The 22322-nt window shown below is 41.4% G+C and overlaps 1 protein-coding gene across 6 annotated transcripts in view; it reads left to right on the top strand.

Annotated features, from left to right (window-relative positions):
- fat3 (FAT atypical cadherin 3) overlaps positions 1 to 22322 on the top strand; it is a 334300-nt gene that overhangs the window by 272414 nt on the left and 39564 nt on the right. For all 6 annotated transcript variants that reach the window (XM_031897341.1, XM_031897340.1, XM_031897339.1 and 3 more), the window contains 3 exons: positions 15907 to 16296; positions 18351 to 18565; positions 20275 to 20412. In XM_031897341.1, the coding sequence (XP_031753201.1) occupies positions 15907 to 16296; positions 18351 to 18565; positions 20275 to 20412 (743 nt within the window). The remainder of the gene's footprint in view (positions 1 to 15906; positions 16297 to 18350; positions 18566 to 20274; positions 20413 to 22322) is intronic.

Below are 22322 nucleotides of genomic sequence, written 5' to 3'. Positions count from 1 at the left end.
ACGTGCATTAGCATACACATTAGGCACACAGTCTGGACCCGGGCCGGGTCCTCAGAACGGGGGTTGCAGCCGTACATCTCAGTACACTTTGTGTCCGGATGTCAGCGCATACCCCCTGCACTCATAGCGGCCAACGTACTCCCAAAGGGGATTGTATAAAAGTTAGTGTTGCCTTCTGCACTGCTCACATGGGGGTTGCAAGAGGGAAAGTATTTGCCCTGCGCAGGGCATCAAGAGTCAATTAAAGAATCGCTAGGGACTTGCACGGGCAAAGGCGTTAGGCCGGCAGTTATCAAGTGGTACCAAGCGGGGCATTATGCAAAGCAAAAGAACAAGGAGAAGGGCACACCTGCTGCCCTCCCCTGTGTGCGTAACGGAAGGGGAACCTGTATATGGCGTGGGAAACAATGCAAAACATTAGGACAGTGTAACTAAGTGTAAACGTTCAACAAACCCAGCAGGAAGGATACAGAAATTGTTGCAACCAGAGATAATTAGTATACATTGTAGCAAAATATATGGGACACAAAGTAATTGTAGATAAAGCAGCACAGCCAAGTTCATGTAGTTAACACGCGGCAGAGAGTAGATTCCTTAGATAAAGCAGCCAAGTGGCAGGGTCTCATTAAGACCTCGTGGGGCCACACAGTCAAGTTTATGTATCCACCGTGATTCTCTTTGGAGCAGGGCCAAATCTCTGTTGCCACCCCTAGGCAGGGGGGGCTGTTGGTCAATTGCCATGCATTTAAAGGTTGGGAGGGTATGTCGCATCAGAAGGAAGTGTCTTGCGACTGGTTGATTAGATTCTTCATCTTTAAGAGCCCTGCTAATGGCCGATCGATGGTTGCTGATTCGTTCCCTCAGGGTGGTCACCGTCTTGCCCACATAATATAAACCACAAGGACAGGTAATGATGTACACTACATAGGTTGACAGACAGCCAAGTCTCGAGTGTATTTTTAGTCTTTTGCCAGTATGGGGGTGCGGGAAATCAGGACCAGTTAAGAGGCACCTGCAAGTAACACAGTCTGGACATTTATAGCAGCCCAATTTCTGTAGTGAGGATAGCCAATTCTGTGGCTTGTTACTAAAGCCTTTGAAGTCCGTTTTCATTAACAAGTCTCTTAGACTCCTACCCCTTTTATAGCCCATTCGAGGTTTCTGGGCCTGATATAGCGCCAAAGTTTCATCTTGGTTGACCATTGGCCAGTTCCTGTTTATGCTCTTAACAAGGGCTTGAGAGGTGGAGGAAAAAGTTGTAGTAAAGATGAGTGGTATTTGTTGTTCCTTCTGTCCATGCGTCTTGTTCAATAAAGATTCTTGGTTATGTGCCAGGGCCCTCTCCAACTGTGTTAGCAGTAGATTCTCAGAGTAGCCGCGGTCCAGGAATCTATTCAACATCTCTTGTAGCTGAGATTTAGCTGTATCAATCGAACTGTTATTCCTGATAACCCTCAGGAATTGAGAGTATGGTATACCCCTAATGGTAGCTGGGGGATGGTGGCTAGAAGCATGTAGAATAGAGTTCCGATCCGTCGGTTTCCTAAACAATCTCGTGCCCAACTTGGAATGGTCCTTGAAGATGTTGAGATCTAGAAAGTCGATATTGTCTTTGTGGTAATTCAAGGTTAGTTTTATAGGACATTCAAGATTGTTCAGGTATTGATGAAAGGTAAGTAGTGCTTCCTCACCCTCAGTCCAGATAAAAAACAGATCATCAATATAGCGAAAGTATGCCAAAATTGATTTGTGTAGTAAAGGAAATACATGAGTGGTTTCAAAATCCGCCATATATAAATTGGCATATGATGGTGCCAGGGCACTACCCATGGCGGTGCCCGAAAGTTGCAGAAAGAACTGGTTTTCAAACCTAAAAAAGTTTCTTGTTAAAGTGAGTTCCAGTAGGTGTAGTAGAAACTCTGTTGGTGTTTTGCCGGTATTTGTGGTGAGTGCCTCTTTTATTGCTCTAATACCCTGGTCATGTGGTATCACAGTGTATAAGCTAGTTACGTCCATGGTGACTAGAATGCAATCGTCAGGGATGTCGCCCAATGTCATAAGTTTCCTAATGACATGTGTGGAATCCTGGGTGTATGAACTCATGGTTTTGACCAGGGGTTGTAGAAAAGAGTCCACAAAAGTGGAGACGGGTTGGTATAGGGAACCCACAGCAGAGATTATTGGTCTGCCTGGAGGCGAAGACAGAGACTTATGCACCTTAGGCAGAGTGTAGATGATGGGGGTGCGGGGGTGCTCCGTTACCAGAAAATTATAGGCATCATTAGTGATCCAGCCTGCATTATAGGCCAAGGAAAGGTATCTGTCGAGTTCAGACTTAAACTTAAAAGTTGGGTCACCAGGTAAGGCCTTGTATGTGTGTTCGTCAGAGAGTTGGCGTAAAATCTCTTCTCTGTAATACGTATAATCTAGTAGTACTATGGAGCCCCCCTTATCTGCAGGTCTGATGACTAAATCGCGGTCATTTTGTAATGTCTGAATGGCTTGTCGTTCAGCTAGAGACAAATTGTGGTGTACCCTGCATGTAGTACCCGTCTGTCTAGCTTCAAGTGATAGAACTTTACCAAAAGTGCGTACAGTGGGAGGAGTGTTAGGAGGTTCAAAGCTACTCTTGCCTTTAAATCTCGAGTATTGTTGTTCCTGAGAATTTCTGAAGTGCTCCTTTAGTTTAAGTTTTCTCTGGAACCTATGTATATCAATTAATGTATCTAAGGTATCCGGTTGGGAAGAGGGGACAAAAGAGAGACCCTTAGCCAATAGAGATATTTCACCCTCTGTCATTATGTGTTTGCTGAGGTTGAAAATTATGTTCTCTTTCCCTTTGGTGGTTTGTTTCTTATGTTTCCTCCCCCCTCTTCTTGTGTACCTTCGCTTTCTTTGTCTTTTCTCGAGCGGGTGGTTACCCCTAAAAAAGTTTTGGGAGCTGAGGTATTGTCGGAATCAGTGGATTGCTCTGAACTGTCCACTGTATGCAGAGATTTAGGCAGTCTCTTTTTTCTCAGAGGTCTGGAATAACGGGTATCTGGCTTAATCCCAATTAACCAACCGTACACACGTTTATTTTTGTAGTCATCAGATACTTTCTTAAGTTTGTTCTGTTTAAAGTTAGTCAAGTCTTGTTTATATTTATCAACGCTAAGTTGTAGTTTGTTTAACCAGTCAGTGGTATTGTCGGTTTTCAATAGGTCAATATGTTGTGTCTCTAGTTGTTGTAAGTCACCTCTTACTGTAGAGAGTTCTTTACCAACTTGTTCTACTACCAGGAGCAGTAGGTCAAAAGAGCAATGATTGAGGATACCACACCATTTACTGCAAAACTCAGGATTGTTACGGCCAATGGTTGGAATGTTGTTTATTCTGAATCCTCTAGGGATTAGTCTCTGTCTATGGTAATTTGATAGATAAATCCCATGCAATTGTAGGTCTAGTTCCCTTTTCTTTAAGTTAAGAATTTAAGCCCTTGATGCGTTTACAATTATCGATAAGCCCCTGACGCGATTCCAATTTTTGTGCGTAACTCACGGGGTATACCTGGGGATCTTTATGGCGTTCTCCTCTGAATATGATCCGTTTTGTAGCGCTACGAGATTGCGCTCGTGGGTCATATGAACTGATCTTGTGTGACTAAGTGCTTATTATGATTTGCCTGTTGGCTCCAGTTCTTGTATTATATATTTTATTTTACTGACAATTTTTGTTTTTTTATGTTATACTGACACTCATTCACTGTTTATGGGGGTTGCCTAGCAACGATTTTGGCGCCGTTTTGGGTTTAAATAGCGTTCACATTGCATTTCACTGTTGTTGTCCCTGATGAAAGTTCCAAGAGGAACTGAAACGTCGGACTAAATAAAAACCTCAATTTTTACACCTCATCTGATGTCTCCAAGCTTGAAAATTCCTGTGAGTGCCGTCACCCCTCTTCACTTTTGCATTTTGCTATTCTGCACTGGCACCCAGGTAGTATCTATTGCTATTGGTGTGCAGCTTAGAAACTGTTTGTATTTACATTTGTGATTGAAGCAGCACCCAGCTACGCCTTGTACATTATACCAGTACTGGTACTATTAAGATATCATCTATCAATTAAGTGGAGGTTTTTTTACGGTACTGCTACTTTACCCAGCAAAAGATTGGATTATTATTCAGCCCAAAGTGTCTACACACAGAGAGAATGGACGAGGGTTGCTCGCAGCTGACCTTTGCAGTGGACACCAGCCAAGACTTCACCTTTAACACCACAGACGCCGACAGAATTCTATTCGCAGAAACTCCTTTGGACATCGCCGTGAGTAAATCCTCTATAGACATTTACCATGAAATTCTTAACTTAAAGAAAAGGGAACTAGACCTACAATTGCATGGGATTTATCTATCAAATTACCATAGACAGAGACTAATCCCTAGAGGATTCAGAATAAACAACATTCCAACCATTGGCCGTAACAATCCTGAGTTTTGCAGTAAATGGTGTGGTATCCTCAATCATTGCTCTTTTGACCTACTGCTCCTGGTAGTAGAACAAGTTGGTAAAGAACTCTCTACAGTAAGAGGTGACTTACAACAACTAGAGACACAACATATTGACCTATTGAAAACCGACAATACCACTGACTGGTTAAACAAACTACAACTTAGCGTTGATAAATATAAACAAGACTTGACTAACTTTAAACAGAACAAACTTAAGAAAGTATCTGATGACTACAAAAATAAACGTGTGTACGGTTGGTTAATTGGGATTAAGCCAGATACCCCTTATTCCAGACCTCTGAGAAAAAAGAGACTGCCTAAATCTCTGCATACAGTGGACAGTTCAGAGCAATCCACTGATTCCGACAATACCTCAGCTCCCAAAACTTTTTTAGGGGTAACCACCCGCTCGAGAAAAGACAAAGAAAGCGAAGGTACACAAGAAGAGGGGGGAGGAAACATAAGAAACAAACCACCAAAGGGAAAGAGAACATAATTTTCAACCTCAGCAAACACATAATGACAGAGGGTGAAATATCTCTATTGGCTAAGGGTCTCTCTTTTGTCCCCTCTTCCCAACCGGATACCTTAGATACATTAATTGATATACATAGGTTCCAGAGAAAACTTAAACTAAAGGAGCACTTCAGAAATTCTCAGGAACAACAATACTCGAGATTTAAAGGCAAGAGTAGCTTTGAACCTCCTAACACTCCTCCCACTGTACGCACTTTTGGTAAAGTTCTATCACTTGAAGCTAGACAGACGGGTACTACATGCAGGGTACACCACAATTTGTCTCTAGCTGAACGACAAGCCATTCAGACATTACAAAATGACCGCGATTTAGTCATCAGACCTGCAGATAAGGGGGGCTCCATAGTACTACTAGATTATACGTATTACAGAGAAGAGATTTTACGCCAACTCTCTGACGAACACACATACAAGGCCTTACCTGGTGACCCAACTTTTAAGTTTAAGTCTGAACTCGACAGATACCTTTCCTTGGCCTATAATGCAGGCTGGATCACTAATGATGCCTATAATTTTCTGGTAACGGAGCACCCCCGCACCCCCATCATCTACACTCTGCCTAAGGTGCATAAGTCTCTGTCTTCGCCTCCAGGCAGACCAATAATCTCTGCTGTGGGTTCCCTATACCAACCCGTCTCCACTTTTGTGGACTCTTTTCTACAACCCCTGGTCAAAACCATGAGTTCATACACCCAGGATTCCACACATGTCATTAGGAAACTTATGACATTGGGCGACATCCCTGACGATTGCATTCTAGTCACCATGGACGTAACTAGCTTATACACTGTGATACCACATGACCAGGGTATTAGAGCAATAAAAGAGGCACTCACCACAAATACCGGCAAAACACCAACAGAGTTTCTACTACACCTACTGGAACTCACTTTAACAAGAAACTTTTTTAGGTTTGAAAACCAGTTCTTTCTGCAACTTTCGGGCACCGCCATGGGTAGTGCCCTGGCACCATCATATGCCAATTTATATATGGCGGATTTTGAAACCACTCATGTATTTCCTTTACTACACAAATCAATTTTGGCATACTTTCGCTATATTGATGATCTGTTTTTTATCTGGACTGAGGGTGAGGAAGCACTACTTACCTTTCATCAATACCTGAACAATCTTGAATGTCCTATAAAACTAACCTTGAATTACCACAAAGACAATATCGACTTTCTAGATCTCAACATCTTCAAGGACCATTCCAAGTTGGGCACGAGATTGTTTAGGAAACCGACGGATCGGAACTCTATTCTACATGCTTCTAGCCACCATCCCCCAGCTACCATTAGGGGTATACCATACTCTCAATTCCTGAGGGTTATCAGGAATAACAGTTCGATTGATACAGCTAAATCTCAGCTACAAGAGATGTTGAATAGATTCCTGGACCGCGGCTACTCTGAGAATCTACTGCTAACACAGTTGGAGAGGGCCCTGGCACATAACCAAGAATCTTTATTGAACAAGACGCATGGACAGAAGGAACAACAAATACCACTCATCTTTACTACAACTTTTTCCTCCACCTCTCAAGCCCTTGTTAAGAGCATAAACAGGAACTGGCCAATGGTCAACCAAGATGAAACTTTGGCGCTATATCAGGCCCAGAAACCTCGAATGGGCTATAAAAGGGGTAGGAGTCTAAGAGACTTGTTAATGAAAACGGACTTCAAAGGCTTTAGTAACAAGCCACAGAATTGGCTATCCTCACTACAGAAATTGGGCTGCTATAAATGTCCAGACTGTGTTACTTGCAGGTGCCTCTTAACTGGTCCTGATTTCCCGCACCCCCATACTGGCAAAAGACTAAAAATACACTCGAGACTTGGCTGTCTGTCAACCTATGTAGTGTACATCATTACCTGTCCTTGTGGTTTATATTATGTGGGCAAGACGGTGACCACCCTGAGGGAACGAATCAGCAACCATCGATCGGCCATTAGCAGGGCTCTTAAAGATGAAGAATCTAATCAACCAGTCGCAAGACACTTCCTTCTGATGCGACATACCCTCCCAACCTTTAAATGCATGGCAATTGACCAACAGCCCCCCCTGCCTAGGGGTGGCAACAGAGATTTGGCCCTGCTCCAAAGAGAATCACGGTGGATACATAAACTTGACTGTGTGGCCCCACGAGGTCTTAATGAGACCCTGCCACTTGGCTGCTTTATCTAAGGAATCTACTCTCTGCCGCGTGTTAACTACATGAACTTGGCTGTGCTGTTTTATCTACAATTACTTTGTGTCCCATATATTTTGCTACAATGTATACTAATTATCTCTGGTTGCAACAATTTCTGTATCCTTCCTGCTGGGTTTGTTGAACGTTTACACTTAGTTACACTGTCCTAATGTTTTGCATTGTTTCCCACGCCATATACAGGTTCCCCTTCCGTTACGCACACAGGGGAGGGCAGCAGGTGTGCCCTTCTCCTTGTTCTTTTGCTTTGCATAATGCCCCGCTTGGTACCACTTGATAACTGCCGGCCTAACGCCTTTGCCCGTGCAAGTCCCTAGCGATTCTTTAATTGACTCTTGATGCCCTGCGCAGGGCAAATACTTTCCCTCTTGCAACCCCCATGTGAGCAGTGCAGAAGGCAACACTAACTTTTATACAATCCCCTTTGGGAGTACGTTGGCCGCTATGAGTGCAGGGGGTATGCGCTGACATCCGGACACAAAGTGTACTGAGATGTACGGCTGCAACCCCCGTTCTGAGGACCCGGCCCGGGTCCAGACTGTGTGCCTAATGTGTATGCTAATGCACGTCGGTCTATATAACCGGCTCACCGCTGGCGGGTTGCCTAGCAACCGCAAGTATGTGTGCTTAACAGGATCGTGCCCGTACGGGTCTCCATAGGACTTTGCCAGTGCAAGGCTATTAACCGGTAAGCCCTTGATGCGTTTACAATTATCGATAAGCCCCTGACGCGATTCCAATTTTTGTGCGTAACTCACGGGGTATACCTGGGGATCTTTATGGCGTTCTCCTCTGAATATGATCCGTTTTGTAGCGCTACGAGATTGCGCTCGTGGGTCATATGAACTGATCTTGTGTGACTAAGTGCTTATTATGATTTGCCTGTTGGCTCCAGTTCTTGTATTATATATTTTATTTTACTGACAATTTTTGTTTTTTTATGTTATACTGACACTCATTCACTGTTTATGGGGGTTGCCTAGCAACGATTTTGGCGCCGTTTTGGGTTTAAATAGCGTTCACATTGCATTTCACTGTTGTTGTCCCTGATGAAAGTTCCAAGAGGAACTGAAACGTCGGACTAAATAAAAACCTCAATTTTTACACCTCATCTGATGTCTCCAAGCTTGAAAATTCCTGTGAGTGCCGTCACCCCTCTTCACTTTTGCATTTTGCTATTCTGCACTGGCACCCAGGTAGTATCTATTGCTATTGGTGTGCAGCTTAGAAACTGTTTGTATATATATATATATATATATATATACAGACAGAGTACCGCACACAGAGGGACTTTGTAGAGAAAACAAAAATATTTATTTCTCTACAAAGTCCCTCTGTGTGCGGTACTCTGTCTGTCTACCAAATTGTTTGACCAGCACCAAGGGCATTTGCTTTATTTATAGGGTGTGCTCCTCTTTTGTTTTTGTATATATATATATATATATATATATATATATATGCTGAGGTTGCCATGTTGTTTGCCAGAGGCAGAAGCATTCTACAAAAGTTCAATGAAACAGCACCCACTTTAGATTTGTTAATTCTAGGTAGAGCAAGCCAATATAAATCAAGCCCCTTTGGAATATACAGGATAAGAATATCTAGATATATACAATTCTATCATATTTTTTAAACCTTGAGTGGGACTTTATTATAATCCCTATTTCCCGTGCTGCAGCAAAGCGGCCGTGTCCCGGAGCGAAAGATCTCCTTTTATTCTCAGCCACTTCTGCCGGAACTCCTTATTCTCGCAGTTTAATCAAAAGAAGCCGGCGTCATCGAGATCCGCTCCTACCGAGGCTATTGCAACGACACTTCTGTAGACTTTTTCTGACAAGATGTGTCTCTTACAGAAAAAAAAAAGTGACACGTTCTTCACAGGAATTTGACAGAAGTTTAAAATATTGCTAAAAGCCTAAGGAAAAAGGAATCTTAATGGAATCGGCTGATACAGATGAGAAATCTTTTGAGGGCAAGTAGATGTCACGGGTTTCTTTATCTAACACAAAAGGCCCATTTATTAATCAGAGTTTTATCAGGTGAATATAAAACCAGAAAAAGCCGACATTTCATGTAAATTTGATCTGTTTTTAAAGCAAATGTGTCCAATTATTAAATGTTCACACCCCAAAGTCTAAAACATCATTACCACATAAAAAAAGACAGATTAAAAGTAAATTGGCCCTTAAGTCCTCTTCTAAACTGGCCATATATGTTACAATTATGATCCATATAAGCTCCAGAGCTGAATGGTGGAGGTAAACAATAGGAATTCTACCCCTGACCATTCAGCCCTAAATGCAGCTTTTGCTCAAGCCCCTTCAACTGCACCCAATCAAAATCTTTTGTCCCACCCGATCGACGAGACGACCGATATCCAAGGCTTTTGGTGATATTGGTTGCCACGTCAATCCACCATACACGCACCGAATATGGTACAAAACCTTGTTTGATATGATAATAATATTGGTGCGTGTATGGCCAGCTCTAATGCTTTAGCCATGTCAAGGTTCTAGGGTTCTGATTGGCTAAAATCTTGTCTAGCCAGGTCAATATTCCCATGCTGTGATTAGCTACAAGTTGGTCTAGTCATGTCAGTATTCTAATGCTTTTATGCTCTAGTCATGTGAATATTCTAAAGCTCTGATTGGCTACAAGTTGGCCTAGCCATGTGAATATTTTAAACCTATGATTGGCTAAAAGTAGGTCTAACCATGTCAGTATTCCAATTATCTGATTGACTACAAGTTGGTCTAACATAAATATTTCAGTCTACCAGTTGGCCTAGCCATGTGAATATTATAAACCTAAGATTGGCTATGTGTTGGTCTAGCCATGTCAGTATTCCAATTATCTCATTAGCTACTAGTTGGTCTAACGTAAATAGTCCAGTCTACCAGTTGGCCTAGCCATGTGAATATTTTAAAGCTATGATTGGCTACAAGTTAGTCTAGCCATGTCAGTATTTCAATTATCTGATTGAAACATTTATGTTAGACCAACTTGTAGCCAATGAGAAAATTGGAATACTGACATGGCTAGGCCAACTTGTAGCCAATCATAGCTTTAAAAAATTCACATAGCTAGCCCAACTGGTAGACTGAAATATTTATGTTAGACCAACTTGTAACCTGTCTACCAGTTGGCCTAGCCATGTGAATATTTTAAAGCTGTTATTGGCTAAAAGTTGGCCTAGCCATGTCAGTATTCCAATTATCTCATTGGCTACAAGTTGGTTTAACATTAATATTCCACACTACCAGTTGGCCTAGCCATGTGAATATTTTAAACGTATGATTGGCTACAAGTTGGCCTAGCCATGTCAGTATTCCTATTATCTCATTGGCTACAAGTTGGTCTAACATTAATATTCCAGTCTACCAGTTGGCCTAGCCATGTGAATATTATAAACCTAAGATTGGCTATGTGTTGGTCTAGCCATGTCAGTATTCCAATTATCTCATTAGCTACTAGTTGGTCTAACGTAAATAGTCCAGTCTACCAGTTGGGCTAGCCATGTGAATATTTTAAACCTCTGATTGGCTACAAGTTGGTCTAGCCATGTCAGTATTCCAATTATCTCATTGGCTACAAGTTGGTGTAACATTAATATTCCAGTTTACCAGTTGGCCTAGCCATGTGGATATTTTAAACCTCTGATTGGCTACAAGTTGGTCTAGCCATGTCAGTATTCCTATTATCTTATTGGCTACAAGTTGGTCTAACATAAATATTCCAGTCTACCAGTTGGCCTAGCCATGTGAATATTATAAACCTAAGATTGGCTACAATTAAGGGCATTGCCATACCTACTGTAAAAACATAGTACGGCAACTCTCATTAATATACAACAAAAATATAATTTATAGTGATTTATGCCAATATCGTTCACTGGTCTCATCCATTAAAATAAATAAATGAAATAATGTAATTTTCCCATTTACTTGTACAAACATCCCTATGTTTTACCATTAAGAGTGAACTTTGAAAAGCAGTTAGAAGCCCAAACGTATCAGTTTCTATCTCTGTGTGTTTCTGCTTGAGACCAAAAGATCGTTAAGAATTAGTTTTAGTGCGCTGATGCTACAAAGTCGATTTTGATTGGTAGCATTCTGCAAACCAATCAGAAAACAAGATCATGCTTATCCGACGGCTTCTGCGTGCCCTGCCAAAATGATAAACGGGACTTTATTATCCCTGAGACTTTTGGGCCTTTCTAAAATTGTTTTATTGATCGGAATGGCAGGTTCCTTCAGCAATAGTCAGTTAGTCGTGAAGCGAGCAAATATTTCATCGATCAACAGACCTTCTCTGACAGACGTTCCTGCCGAATATAAACGTCCGGCACATAACAGTTTGTCTTCTGTGGCGAAACAAGAATAGAGATGTAAGCAGATACGGAGCTGACGTTTCATTGCTTTTATAAATTACATTCTTCAAGGTTCCGACTTGACATTGCTTGATATTCCATCAATAACTTTATAACCACCGTGTAACTGCTGCAACTAAATCTCATCCTGTGATTGATGGCACTTAAACAATATTATGCATCTGTCTAGACCTCAGCTCTTCTTCATAGGGGTTTTACTAAACAAAAATGTATAATTGTTACGAGCCTATTGCTCGCTTTGGTCTTTTGGGGGATATGACGAAGACAAAATCATTAGTTGGACATTTCATTCCGAAATGCAGTTAAATAGGTAATTTGGGGGTCTGTATTTGAATACACTTTTGTAAGTTACTTTTGAAGACCCACATACTTTGGTGACCAACATGTTGCCCCTGAGCCACTGGTTGGGGTCACTGGTCTTGGTGGGTCAGTGATTATCAGTTCTTATTAAAAATTTCCATTGGTCAGCCAAAAGTATAGTAAAGACATAGCTCCTCTTAACTTCCTTCTATTCCAGTTGTTTATACACTTAAATGATATCTGCTTGGCTCACGTGTAGTCGGTCGGGTGCCACATTGGTAGCCCCTTATATAGTCACTTTATATGGTATGAGTAACACCATATAAAAATAATTTAATAACTCAATCACTTATCCATCTCTCCATTTGTACATGTTACACCAGTGATCCCCAACCAGTGGCTCGGGGGTAACATGTTGCTCCCCAACCCCTTGGATGTTGCTCTCAGTGCCCCCAAACCAGGGAGTTATTTTTGAATTCCTGACTTGGGGGCAAGTTTTGGTTGAATAAAAACAAGATTTCCTACCAAATAAAGCCCCTGTAAGCTGATAGGGTGCATAGAGGCTGCCTAATAGCCAATCACAGCCCTTATTTGGCTCCTCCATGAACTTTTATGGTGCTTGTGTTGCTCCCCAAGTCTTTTTACATTTGACTGTGGCTCACGAGTAAGAAAGTCAATGCCAGTATGCGTGATGCTTGGTATAAATTAATGAACAAAAGAAAACATGAAAAACCAACCTGATTTTCAAGAGTCACCCATATTTGTACCCCTGGTAGGAGGGGAACAATGGCTTGGTTGGGGATATTGGATAATGGGTAGTAGCCTTGGGCACAGCCAAGTATCAACAAGATTTGCTTCCTGGACATCTTTGTAGATCTTAGCACCATAAACTGTACAGATATGCACATATATACAGGTATGGGATCCCTTATCCGGAAACCCATTATCCAGAAAGCTCCGAATTACGGAAAGCCTGTCTCCCATAGACTCCATATTTTAAAACTGATTTCCCTTTTCTCTGTAATAATAAAACAGTACCTGTAATTGATCCCAACTAAGATATAATTACCCCTTATTGGGGCAGAACAGCCCTATTGGGTTTATTTAATGCTTAAATGATTCCCTTTTCTCTGCAATAATAAAACAGTACCTGTACTTGATCCCAACTAAGATATAATTACCCCTTATTGGGGGCAGAACAGCCCTATTGGGTTTATTTAATGCTTAAATGATTCCCTTTTCTCTGTAATAATAAAACAGTACCTGTACTTGATCCCAACTAAGATATAATTACCCCTTATTGGGGGCAGAACAGTCCTATTGGGTTTATTTAATGGTTAAATGATTCCCTTTTCTCTGTAATAATAAAACAGTACCTGTACTTGATCCCAACTAAGATATAATTACCCCTTATTGGGGCAGAACAGCCCTATTGGGTTTATTTCATGGTTAAATGATTCCCTTTTCTCTGTTATAATAAAACAGTACCTGTACTTGATCCCAACTAAGATATAATTAATCCTTATTGAATGTAAAACAATCCTATTGGGTTTAATTAATGTTTTATTGATTGTTTAGTAGACTTAAGGTATGGAGATCCAAAGACCCCTTATCCGGAATGGGTCCTATACCTGCACATATATTTCTTCATCACATTTATTAACAGCTTAGCCTCATAACCCCAATATGTATTATCCTACCTACTAGCCAACCTTAAAAGGCAAAGTCTGAATTTCCCATAGCTTGAGTCAAATGAAAGGAGATGATTTTTTTTTTCTTTTTGCCGTGACAAAACACAGCTGCTCTGGGAATAAAAGCTCCTCACCAATATTAATCTTACGGTGCTAAAATCTGTTCTAAAAAAAAGGCAGTTTTCACTCACGTTCAGCAGATAATTGTTGATTTCATGCACCTACACAGGAGAAGCTTAGGAATGTCTCACCTTGCAAAGCCACAAAATGCAATTGACTAAAATTATGACACCAAATAAATTATCGCACGGAGCCGGTATGCGATGTTGTTATAGCTTTCAGCTTTAATTAGCACTGAAACAGCTCCGGCAGTGTGGGAGCGGCACACACACATGAGCCGCCTTCCCTTCACATCTCATTAGTTTAGGCTGCCTTAGCAGATCTGCATTACAAAGCATTGGGGGTATAGAGCAAATAAATTCTTTGCTAAATCTGCCAGGAATTTGTATCGGAGAGAAAATGTGTGTCAGCTAGAAATGGACTTGGTAATTGAAGTCTGGTGGCAAAGTTTATACAGATTTATTTTGCGAATTAGTAATGTTTGTAAGCAGAGTTTATTCTGAAAATAACAGTACGTTGTATAAATTTATGATTAGAAGATTTTATTTTTATATTTCAAAGGAGCTGCCATAATTGCATGTTTTTTTAAGGCTGCAAGTCCTGGCGTAACCAGTAGGTGGGGCCTGTGCTCTATTAAAGTGCTATTACTACTGATTCTAACTAATGGCAATGAGTCTATAAACAGAAGTTAGCTATCCCCAGGGTTAATCTGACCAGCAGAACCATGTGGCCCTATGCTGCAAGCCACGCTGCTACAGTTGTGGCCATACACAATACCTGCCTGACATTATTTGGCTGAGATAGGCAGGTTTAAAGATCTGAGGGGGTTCGGCATAGGCCCATATTATGATCTGATCTTGGCCAACAACCCGAGGAACCACATTGAGGATAGATCTTGTTTGGTCAGGTACAGGTTTGGCCAAGTTAATGGTCAGATTTAATGTTTTAAATAGCAAGTTGGGGTTTTTAGTTTACATGGACGGCACGGGAAAGTTGTGACTGTATACATGCCCCACAGTGGGGCACAGAAATGGGCACAGAATTGCACTAGTGAAATGCCCCTGGTTCAGTGTGCTGGTTGCTATGGACAATAGGCACAAGGTGCAGCATGCTCTGATGCAAGAGAGCCAGCAGGGCCCACAAGCGTCGGGGCCCACCGAGTTTTTTCCCCAATGTTCCACCGGCCCAGTCTGACTGTGCCCAGTCTGACCCTGGGTGCCAAACATGGGCAAAGGGCAAGGCAAGTTCCATAGGTATAACTCTCTGCTTAGTTCCCTTCCACATATCAGACTTATTAGTATTGGCCGGTGGCTAATTAGCAGGACCCTTCAGACCAATTGGGCATCTTATCTTCCTATGTATTGCCCCTCCAATATGCCTACCTGACCGATATCTGGCCAAAAATCCCATCAGATTGAGAACCGCAATGGCTTGTTGATAAGGTCCTTGCTCTGATGGCTCATATTCCCGTCATTGTAATCCAATTGTTTGCCCTCCATAGTGGGGGAAAGATTGGCAACTTCACCAAACCAGCAGATCCTATAGTGCAGCGGTTCTCAACCTGTGGGTTGGGACCCCTTTGGGGGTCAAACGACCCTTTCACAGGGGTCACCTAAGACCATCGGAAAACACATATTTCCGATGGTCTTAGGAATCATTTTATGGTTGGGGGTCACCACAACATGAGCAACTGTATTAAAGGGTCGCGGCATTAGGAAGGTTGAGAACCACCGTAATGGTGTATGTAAAGCTTAAAGCTGCTGCACTGTTATTTCTCAGCCTATGAATCAGGTATACAGTATGGCAAAAGTGGTGAAAATTTGTTCTGCGGGTAAGTGATTATCAGAACTTGCAAAATGCAATAATTTATGATGAAAGGACTTTCCAGAAGATATAGAATTGTGATAACGTTTAATGATGTGGTCCCTGATGTGTGTGTTACTGGGACTAAGCTTAGCTTTGCCTTTATTAAAAGTAGAAAGCAAATTAAACCGGAAACCATCTAAAAATCAATTTGTTGCTTTTATTTTGGGAAAATACAAAGAAATAAAAAGCTCTTCCTTTATGATGTTTGTACGTGTATAGAAACCTCTCTGCTTGCTTATTGCTTGGAAGAAAAAGCCTTCGCTACTAAAATTGTGGTTTATTTTTCTCTTCTTTTTCAGGAATAAATAGAAAGGTTGTATATTCTCTAGTGGACTCAGCCGATGGGCATTTTGCCGTAGACATGTCATCTGGAATCATCATTTTAGAGCAACCTCTTGATCGGGAATTACAGTCTTCTTACAACATTACAGTAAAAGCCTCAGATCTGAGCCCCGTCTTGACCTTGTCTTCACTTGCCTTTGTGACCATAACAGTCCTGGATGTTAATGACAACCCTCCTATATTTGAGCGGAGAGACTATTGGGTCACCGTTGCTGAAGACACCACGCTTGGCACCAAAGTACTGTCTGTTTTTGCCGCAAGCAAAGATATTGGAACAAATGCCGAAATATTGTATAGCATTAGGTCTGGAAACGAGCATGCACAGTTCTTCATCAACCCAAAAACAGGTTAGTAGGCATCCTCGTATTGTTTTATAAATGTCTTGATTTATTATTATTATTATTATTATTATTATTATTATTATTATTATTATTATTATTATTATTATTATTATTATTTTTGGATTTTTTTTAGTAGTAGGTCAGTCAAATCCAAGTTTTTGAAAGATCTCTACATATTTGCACAGTGTTCCTTACACTAACTCTTGGTTTGTACACCATATTTGGGAATATGCAGGGCTGTGCTGGGGAGGTCCTTGGGGCCCAGGGGTGGCCAATACTTCGATCATGGTCCACCAGTCGATCCCCCGTGGATTTCTGGTGGACCCGGATCAAGACGGGGATGCGGAAGTGCTGCATGAATGCGTACGTATGCTGCGTCGTGTATGTACGCATTCACGCCGCACTTCCGCATTCCGCATCGGCCCGGTCGATCACGACCACAAAAAGTCTGGCCACCCCTGTTATAAGCGATCAATGAATATGGCCTCCAGACGAATATCTCATGAATTTCCTTGGATCTAGGAAGTTTAGGAAAACAGTACAATGGTATTATGGGAACCTAAACCCCCTACATAAGCAGTCATGGTTCACTGTTTGGTCACCTACATATAGTGTTTGTCATTGAAAAAGTTGGTTGTTTGAATAAGACATGAATACTAATGGTTCTTTGAGAAGTATGGACCTTAGACTCCAAGTCACCCAGACATAGCGGTATATTTATCATGCTGTGTGAAAAGTGGAGTGAAGCATTACTGGTGATGTTGCCCAGGGCAACCAATCAGCCATTAGATTTCAACTGTTAGAAAACCAAAGCAAAGCATCTGATTGGTTGCTATGAGCAACATCACCAATAATGTTTTACTCCACTTTTTACACAGCATGATAAATCTACCCCATAGTGTTTGTCATGGAAAAAGTATATAATGTGAATAAGACATGAATGCTACTGTTTTTTGAGAAGTATGGACCTCAAACTCCAAGTCACCTTCATATAGTGTTTGTCATGAAAAAAAGTATGTAAGACATGAATGCTACTGGTTCTTTGAGAAGTATGGACCTCAAATTCCAATCAACTAAATTGGTGGTAGGTATGGCAACATACAAAGTGCTAAATGTGCCTATAAATGGACAGATACAATCACTTGGCAGTTGGCCAAACAACCAGATCACTTGAAGTAAGACTTGAAGTAAGTGACTGCCTATTTGAGATAATTGGTTGAAAAGAATTTCCAACATGTCCTATCAGAAACCATTCCATGTTGATTATTGAGTCCATTTGGGCTAAAAGAAAAAGAATATTGACCCATTTGTGGACACCTTAGGGCAGGGGTCGGGAACCTTTTTGGCTGAGAGAGCCATAAACACCACATATTTTAAAATGTAATTCCGTGAGAGCCATACAATATGTTTGGCCACGGATGCTGCGGGGCAAGGCAGGGTGGGTCCCAAGGATGCCGGATGTGGATGCGATGCAGAGGAGGGCGTGGCCTGCGCTCGGAGGATAGAAGACGTGTTCTAAGGCCTAGAACATGTCTTCTATCCGCCGAGCGAAGGGGCAAGGTAGGGTGGGTCGCAAGGATGCCGGATGCAGATGCAATGTGGAGGAGGGCGTGGCCTGCGCTCGGAGGATAGAAGACGTGTTTTAAGGCTTAGAACATGTCTTCTATCCGCCGAGTGCAGGGGCAAGGTAGGGTGGGTGCCAAGGATGCTGGATGTGATGCGGAGGAGGGCGTGGCCTGCGCTGGGTGGATAGAAGATGTGTTCTAGGCCTTAGAACATGACTTCTATCCGCCAAGTGCAGGCCACGCCCAAATTATTTTTTTTATTAAAGATTTGGCAGTGAGCCAGATGCAGCCATCAAAAGAGCCACATCTGGCTCCCGAGCCATAGGTTCCCTACCTCTGCCTTAGGGTCAGGGAAGAATGTCTGTCCTTATTTAGCTCTTTGCATGTACAAATAAAGCTACATCATTTGAAAGTACCCTGCAATGGTACAATGACTGTGCTTTTATCACTTTATAGTTAATTGTTATTACCAAGTCTCATTTTTCACCCCCCCAGGAGCCATCTCAGTGGTTAATACCCTGGACTATGAAAACTGCAAGCGTTTTTATCTGGTCGTTGAGGCCACAGATGGAGGATCTCCCCCACTCAGCGCCGTAACGACGGTGAACATCAATTTAACCGATGTTAATGACAACGCGCCCGTGTTCAGCCAAGAGGTTTATAGCGCAGTCATAAGTGAGGATGCTTCTGTTGGGGATTCTGTCGTTATGGTCAGTGTTACATCTTCAATATCTAATGGTTTATTTTATTTCGCTGCAAAGTGCCGTTTATGGGTTTTTTTTTATTTTAATCACTTTTTTTTTTTACTATTTACTACTCCCGCGGAGGGTCGCCAACGTGGCGCTTCTGCTCGCTGGAAGGTCAATTTATTTTGATATTGTTTCGAACGTCGCTAAAGGAGGCTAAACATGTATTTGTATCTTAACGTTGTCATATAAAAATATAACCAAAGCTTTTATTAAATGATTGCTTTTAGAGAAGGCAATTGCATTGACACAAAAAAAAGCCGCAGTGTTTGTTTGTGCAGTAAAATGTACTTAACCAATTTCAGTCGCGAGTGTAAAATACTCTGAAGCTCCATTTATGCAGCGAGGGTACAAAGCAAATAGAACTTCCAGCGTTTGCATGTTTTGAAGGTTTTATAGCTCTACCCTGTGCTCATTACTAATTGAAAGCGGTACAGGTATGGGATCCCTTATCCGGAAAACCGTTATCCAGAAAGTTCCGAATTACGAAAAGGACATCTCCCATAGACTCCATTATAAGCAAATAATTCTAATTTTTAAAAATGATTTCCTTTTTCTCTGTAATAATAAAACAGTACCTGTACTTGATCCCAACTAAGATATAATTACCCCTTATTGGGGGCAGAACAGCCCTATTGGGTTTATTTAATGGTTAAATGATTCCCTTTTCTCTGTAATAATAAAACAGTACCTGTACTTGATCCCAACTAAGATATAATTACCCCTTATTGGGGCAGAACAGCCCTATTGGGTTTATTTAATGGTTAAATGATTCCCTTTTCTCTGTAATAATAAAACAGTACCTGTACTTGATCCCAACTAAGATATAATTACCCCTTATTGGGGCAGAACAGCCCTATTGGGTTTATTTAATGGTTAAATGATTCCCTTTTCTCTGTAATAATAAAACAGTACCTGTACTTGATCCCAACTAAGATATAATTACCCCTTATTGGGGGCAGAACAGTCCTATTGGGTTTATTTTATGGTTAAATGATTCCCTTTTCTCTGTAATAATAAAACAGTACCTGTACTTGATCCCAACTAAGATATAATTACCCCTTATTGGGGCAGAACAGCCCTATTGGGTTTATTTAATGGTTAAATGATTCCCTTTTCTCTGTAATAATAAAACAGTACCTGTACTTGATCCCAACTAAGATATAATTACCCCTTATTGGGGGCAGAACAGCCCTATTGGGTTTATTTAATGGTTAAATGATTCCCTTTTCTCTGTAATAATAAAACAGTACCTGTACTTGATCCCAACTAAGATATAATTACCCCTTATTGGGGGCAGAACAGCCCTATTGGGTTTATTTAATGGTTAAATGATTCCCTTTTCTCTGTAATAATAAAACAGTACCTGTACTTGATGCCAACTAAGATATAATTCATCGTTAATGAAGGCTAAACGATCCTATTGGGTTTATTCAATATTTGAATGATTTTTTCCATGTTATGTTATGGAGATCCAAATTACGAAAAGATCCATTATCCAGAAAACCCCAGGTCCCAAGCATTCTGGATAACAGGTCCCATACCTGTACAATATAAAAATCCTAATGAATTTTAGATGAACTTGCATTGCATGTGTCCTTGTAACGTTTTTTCTTCCCCCTCCCTATGTGATGATACTGTAAATCTTACAATACGTTTTGCTTGTAATGCAGGTGTTTGCTGAAGACCTGGATAGCCCCCCAAATGGACGAATTAGCTTTTCCATAGTAAACGGTGATCAAGATAATCAGTTCGTGGTTGATCCGATTGTGGGCCTTATCAAAGTAAAGGACAAACTGGATAGAGAAAAGGTAATGACCCTATTCCAGGCAGGCTAATTATAGAGCAACACAGTAATAAATAACTCGGTTGCAGTTGCTGAAGCTGATAATTCCTAAAACATGAATTTCTACTTGACTTGACTAATTTATCACCCAATAGAAAGACCTTATTCCTTAAGGTGGCCATACACAGGCAGATTTAAGCTGCCATTTGGCCCCTTCACAACTATTTGCCAGCTTATCTGGCCCCCCTGTATAGATCTCTGCCCACAAGGTGGGCATATCATTGCAAGATCTTTAAGTGTATGGCCAACTTTGGACAGAAATGGAAACAAAACTGATCATCTTTTTGCCCCATGTTTCATGGCACTCCAAAACTTGGGATCATAATAGTAACATAGTAAGTTAGATTGAAAAAAGACATATGTCCATCACGTTCAACCATAATGCCTATATATAACCTGCCTAACTGCTAGTTGATCCAGAGGAAGGCAAAAACCCCATCTGAAGCCTCTCTAATTTGCCCCAGAGGGGAAAAAATTCCTTCCTGACTCCAAGATGGCAATGAGACCAGTCCCTGGATCAACTTGTACTAAGAGCTATCTCCCATAACCCTGTATTCCCTCACTTGTACTGAGAGCTATCCCCCCTACCCCTGTATTCCCTCACTTGTACTGAGAGCTATCTCCCATACCCCTGTATTCCCTCACTTGTACTGAGAGCTATCTCCCATAACCCTGTATTCCCTCACTTGTACTGAGAGCTATCCCCCCTACCCCTGTATTCCCTCACTTGTACTGAGAGCTATCTCCCCTACCCCTGTATTCCCTCACTTGTACTGAGAGCTATCTCCCCTACCCCTGTATTCCCTCACTTGTACTGAGAGCTATCCCCCCTACCCCTGTATTCCCTCACTTGTACTGAGAGCTAACCCCCCTACCCCTGTATTCCCTCACTTGTACTGAGAGCTATCTCCCCTACCCCTGTATTCCCTCACTTGTACTGAGAGCTATCTCCCCTACCCCTGTATTCCCTCACTTGTACTGAGAGCTATCTCCCATACCCCTGTATTCCCTCACTTGTACTGAGAGCTATCTCCCATACCCCTGTATTCCCTCACTTGCTAAGAAGCCATCCAGCCCCTATATAAAGTTATATAATGTATCAGCCAGCACGACTGGTTCAGGGAGGGAATCCCACAACTTCACAGCTCTCACAGTACAAATAAATTAACCTCCGATATTTTGACTTCCAAAGGACCAACTTAATGATGAAACAGTCCAGTACTTTGGCTAAAAGTTGATTTTGCACCATAATTGTTCTACTGTCCCATTCCATCCCAATAGAAAATGGGCTACACACTGACAAAAAGGGATCACAACTTTCACACTTTAGTAAAAACACTGTAAAACAATCAATGAATCCCAATATGTAAGGTATGTTAGCGCTCATATGAATTCCTTAGTATTGTGAGTAGGAAACTACAAAGGATTGGCTGTAATGGAAACGGTAATAAGATAATTCATCAATGTATCTTAACAAGGGTGATCACAATTCCTGATAGCCACCCAATACTACCAACATCTGCAGAGTGCTTTCCTTTCATTTACATAGTAGTGCAGGTTGGGAGGGGTACATTTGGCCACCACGGGTCTCCATACAAGCTGAATATTGAGCTGTTATAGTCAGAAGAAGTTTTTATATGTTGAATAAAACAATCCAACAGGCCAGACAATAACAGAAGTAAAACATTTAATGGGATGGTTTCTGGTGACCTTAAGGGCCAACCAAGTGGGATTTTCACAGAGTAGTTCTTTCTGGAGTTATGGTTGAATACCAATATCCACTTTTTACTCTGTTCAAAAATAAGGCAAAGCCAACCATTATTCTCACTAGTAGGAATACATGGACAGGCAGTACTAATAATTAGCGATGAGCGA

Source organism: Xenopus tropicalis, chromosome 2, assembly GCF_000004195.4.
Source record: "Xenopus tropicalis strain Nigerian chromosome 2, UCB_Xtro_10.0, whole genome shotgun sequence".
NCBI lineage: Eukaryota > Metazoa > Chordata > Amphibia > Anura > Pipidae > Xenopus > Xenopus tropicalis.
The sequence above is the reverse complement of the archived record's forward strand: the minus strand, read 5'-3'. Positions and strand labels throughout refer to the sequence as shown.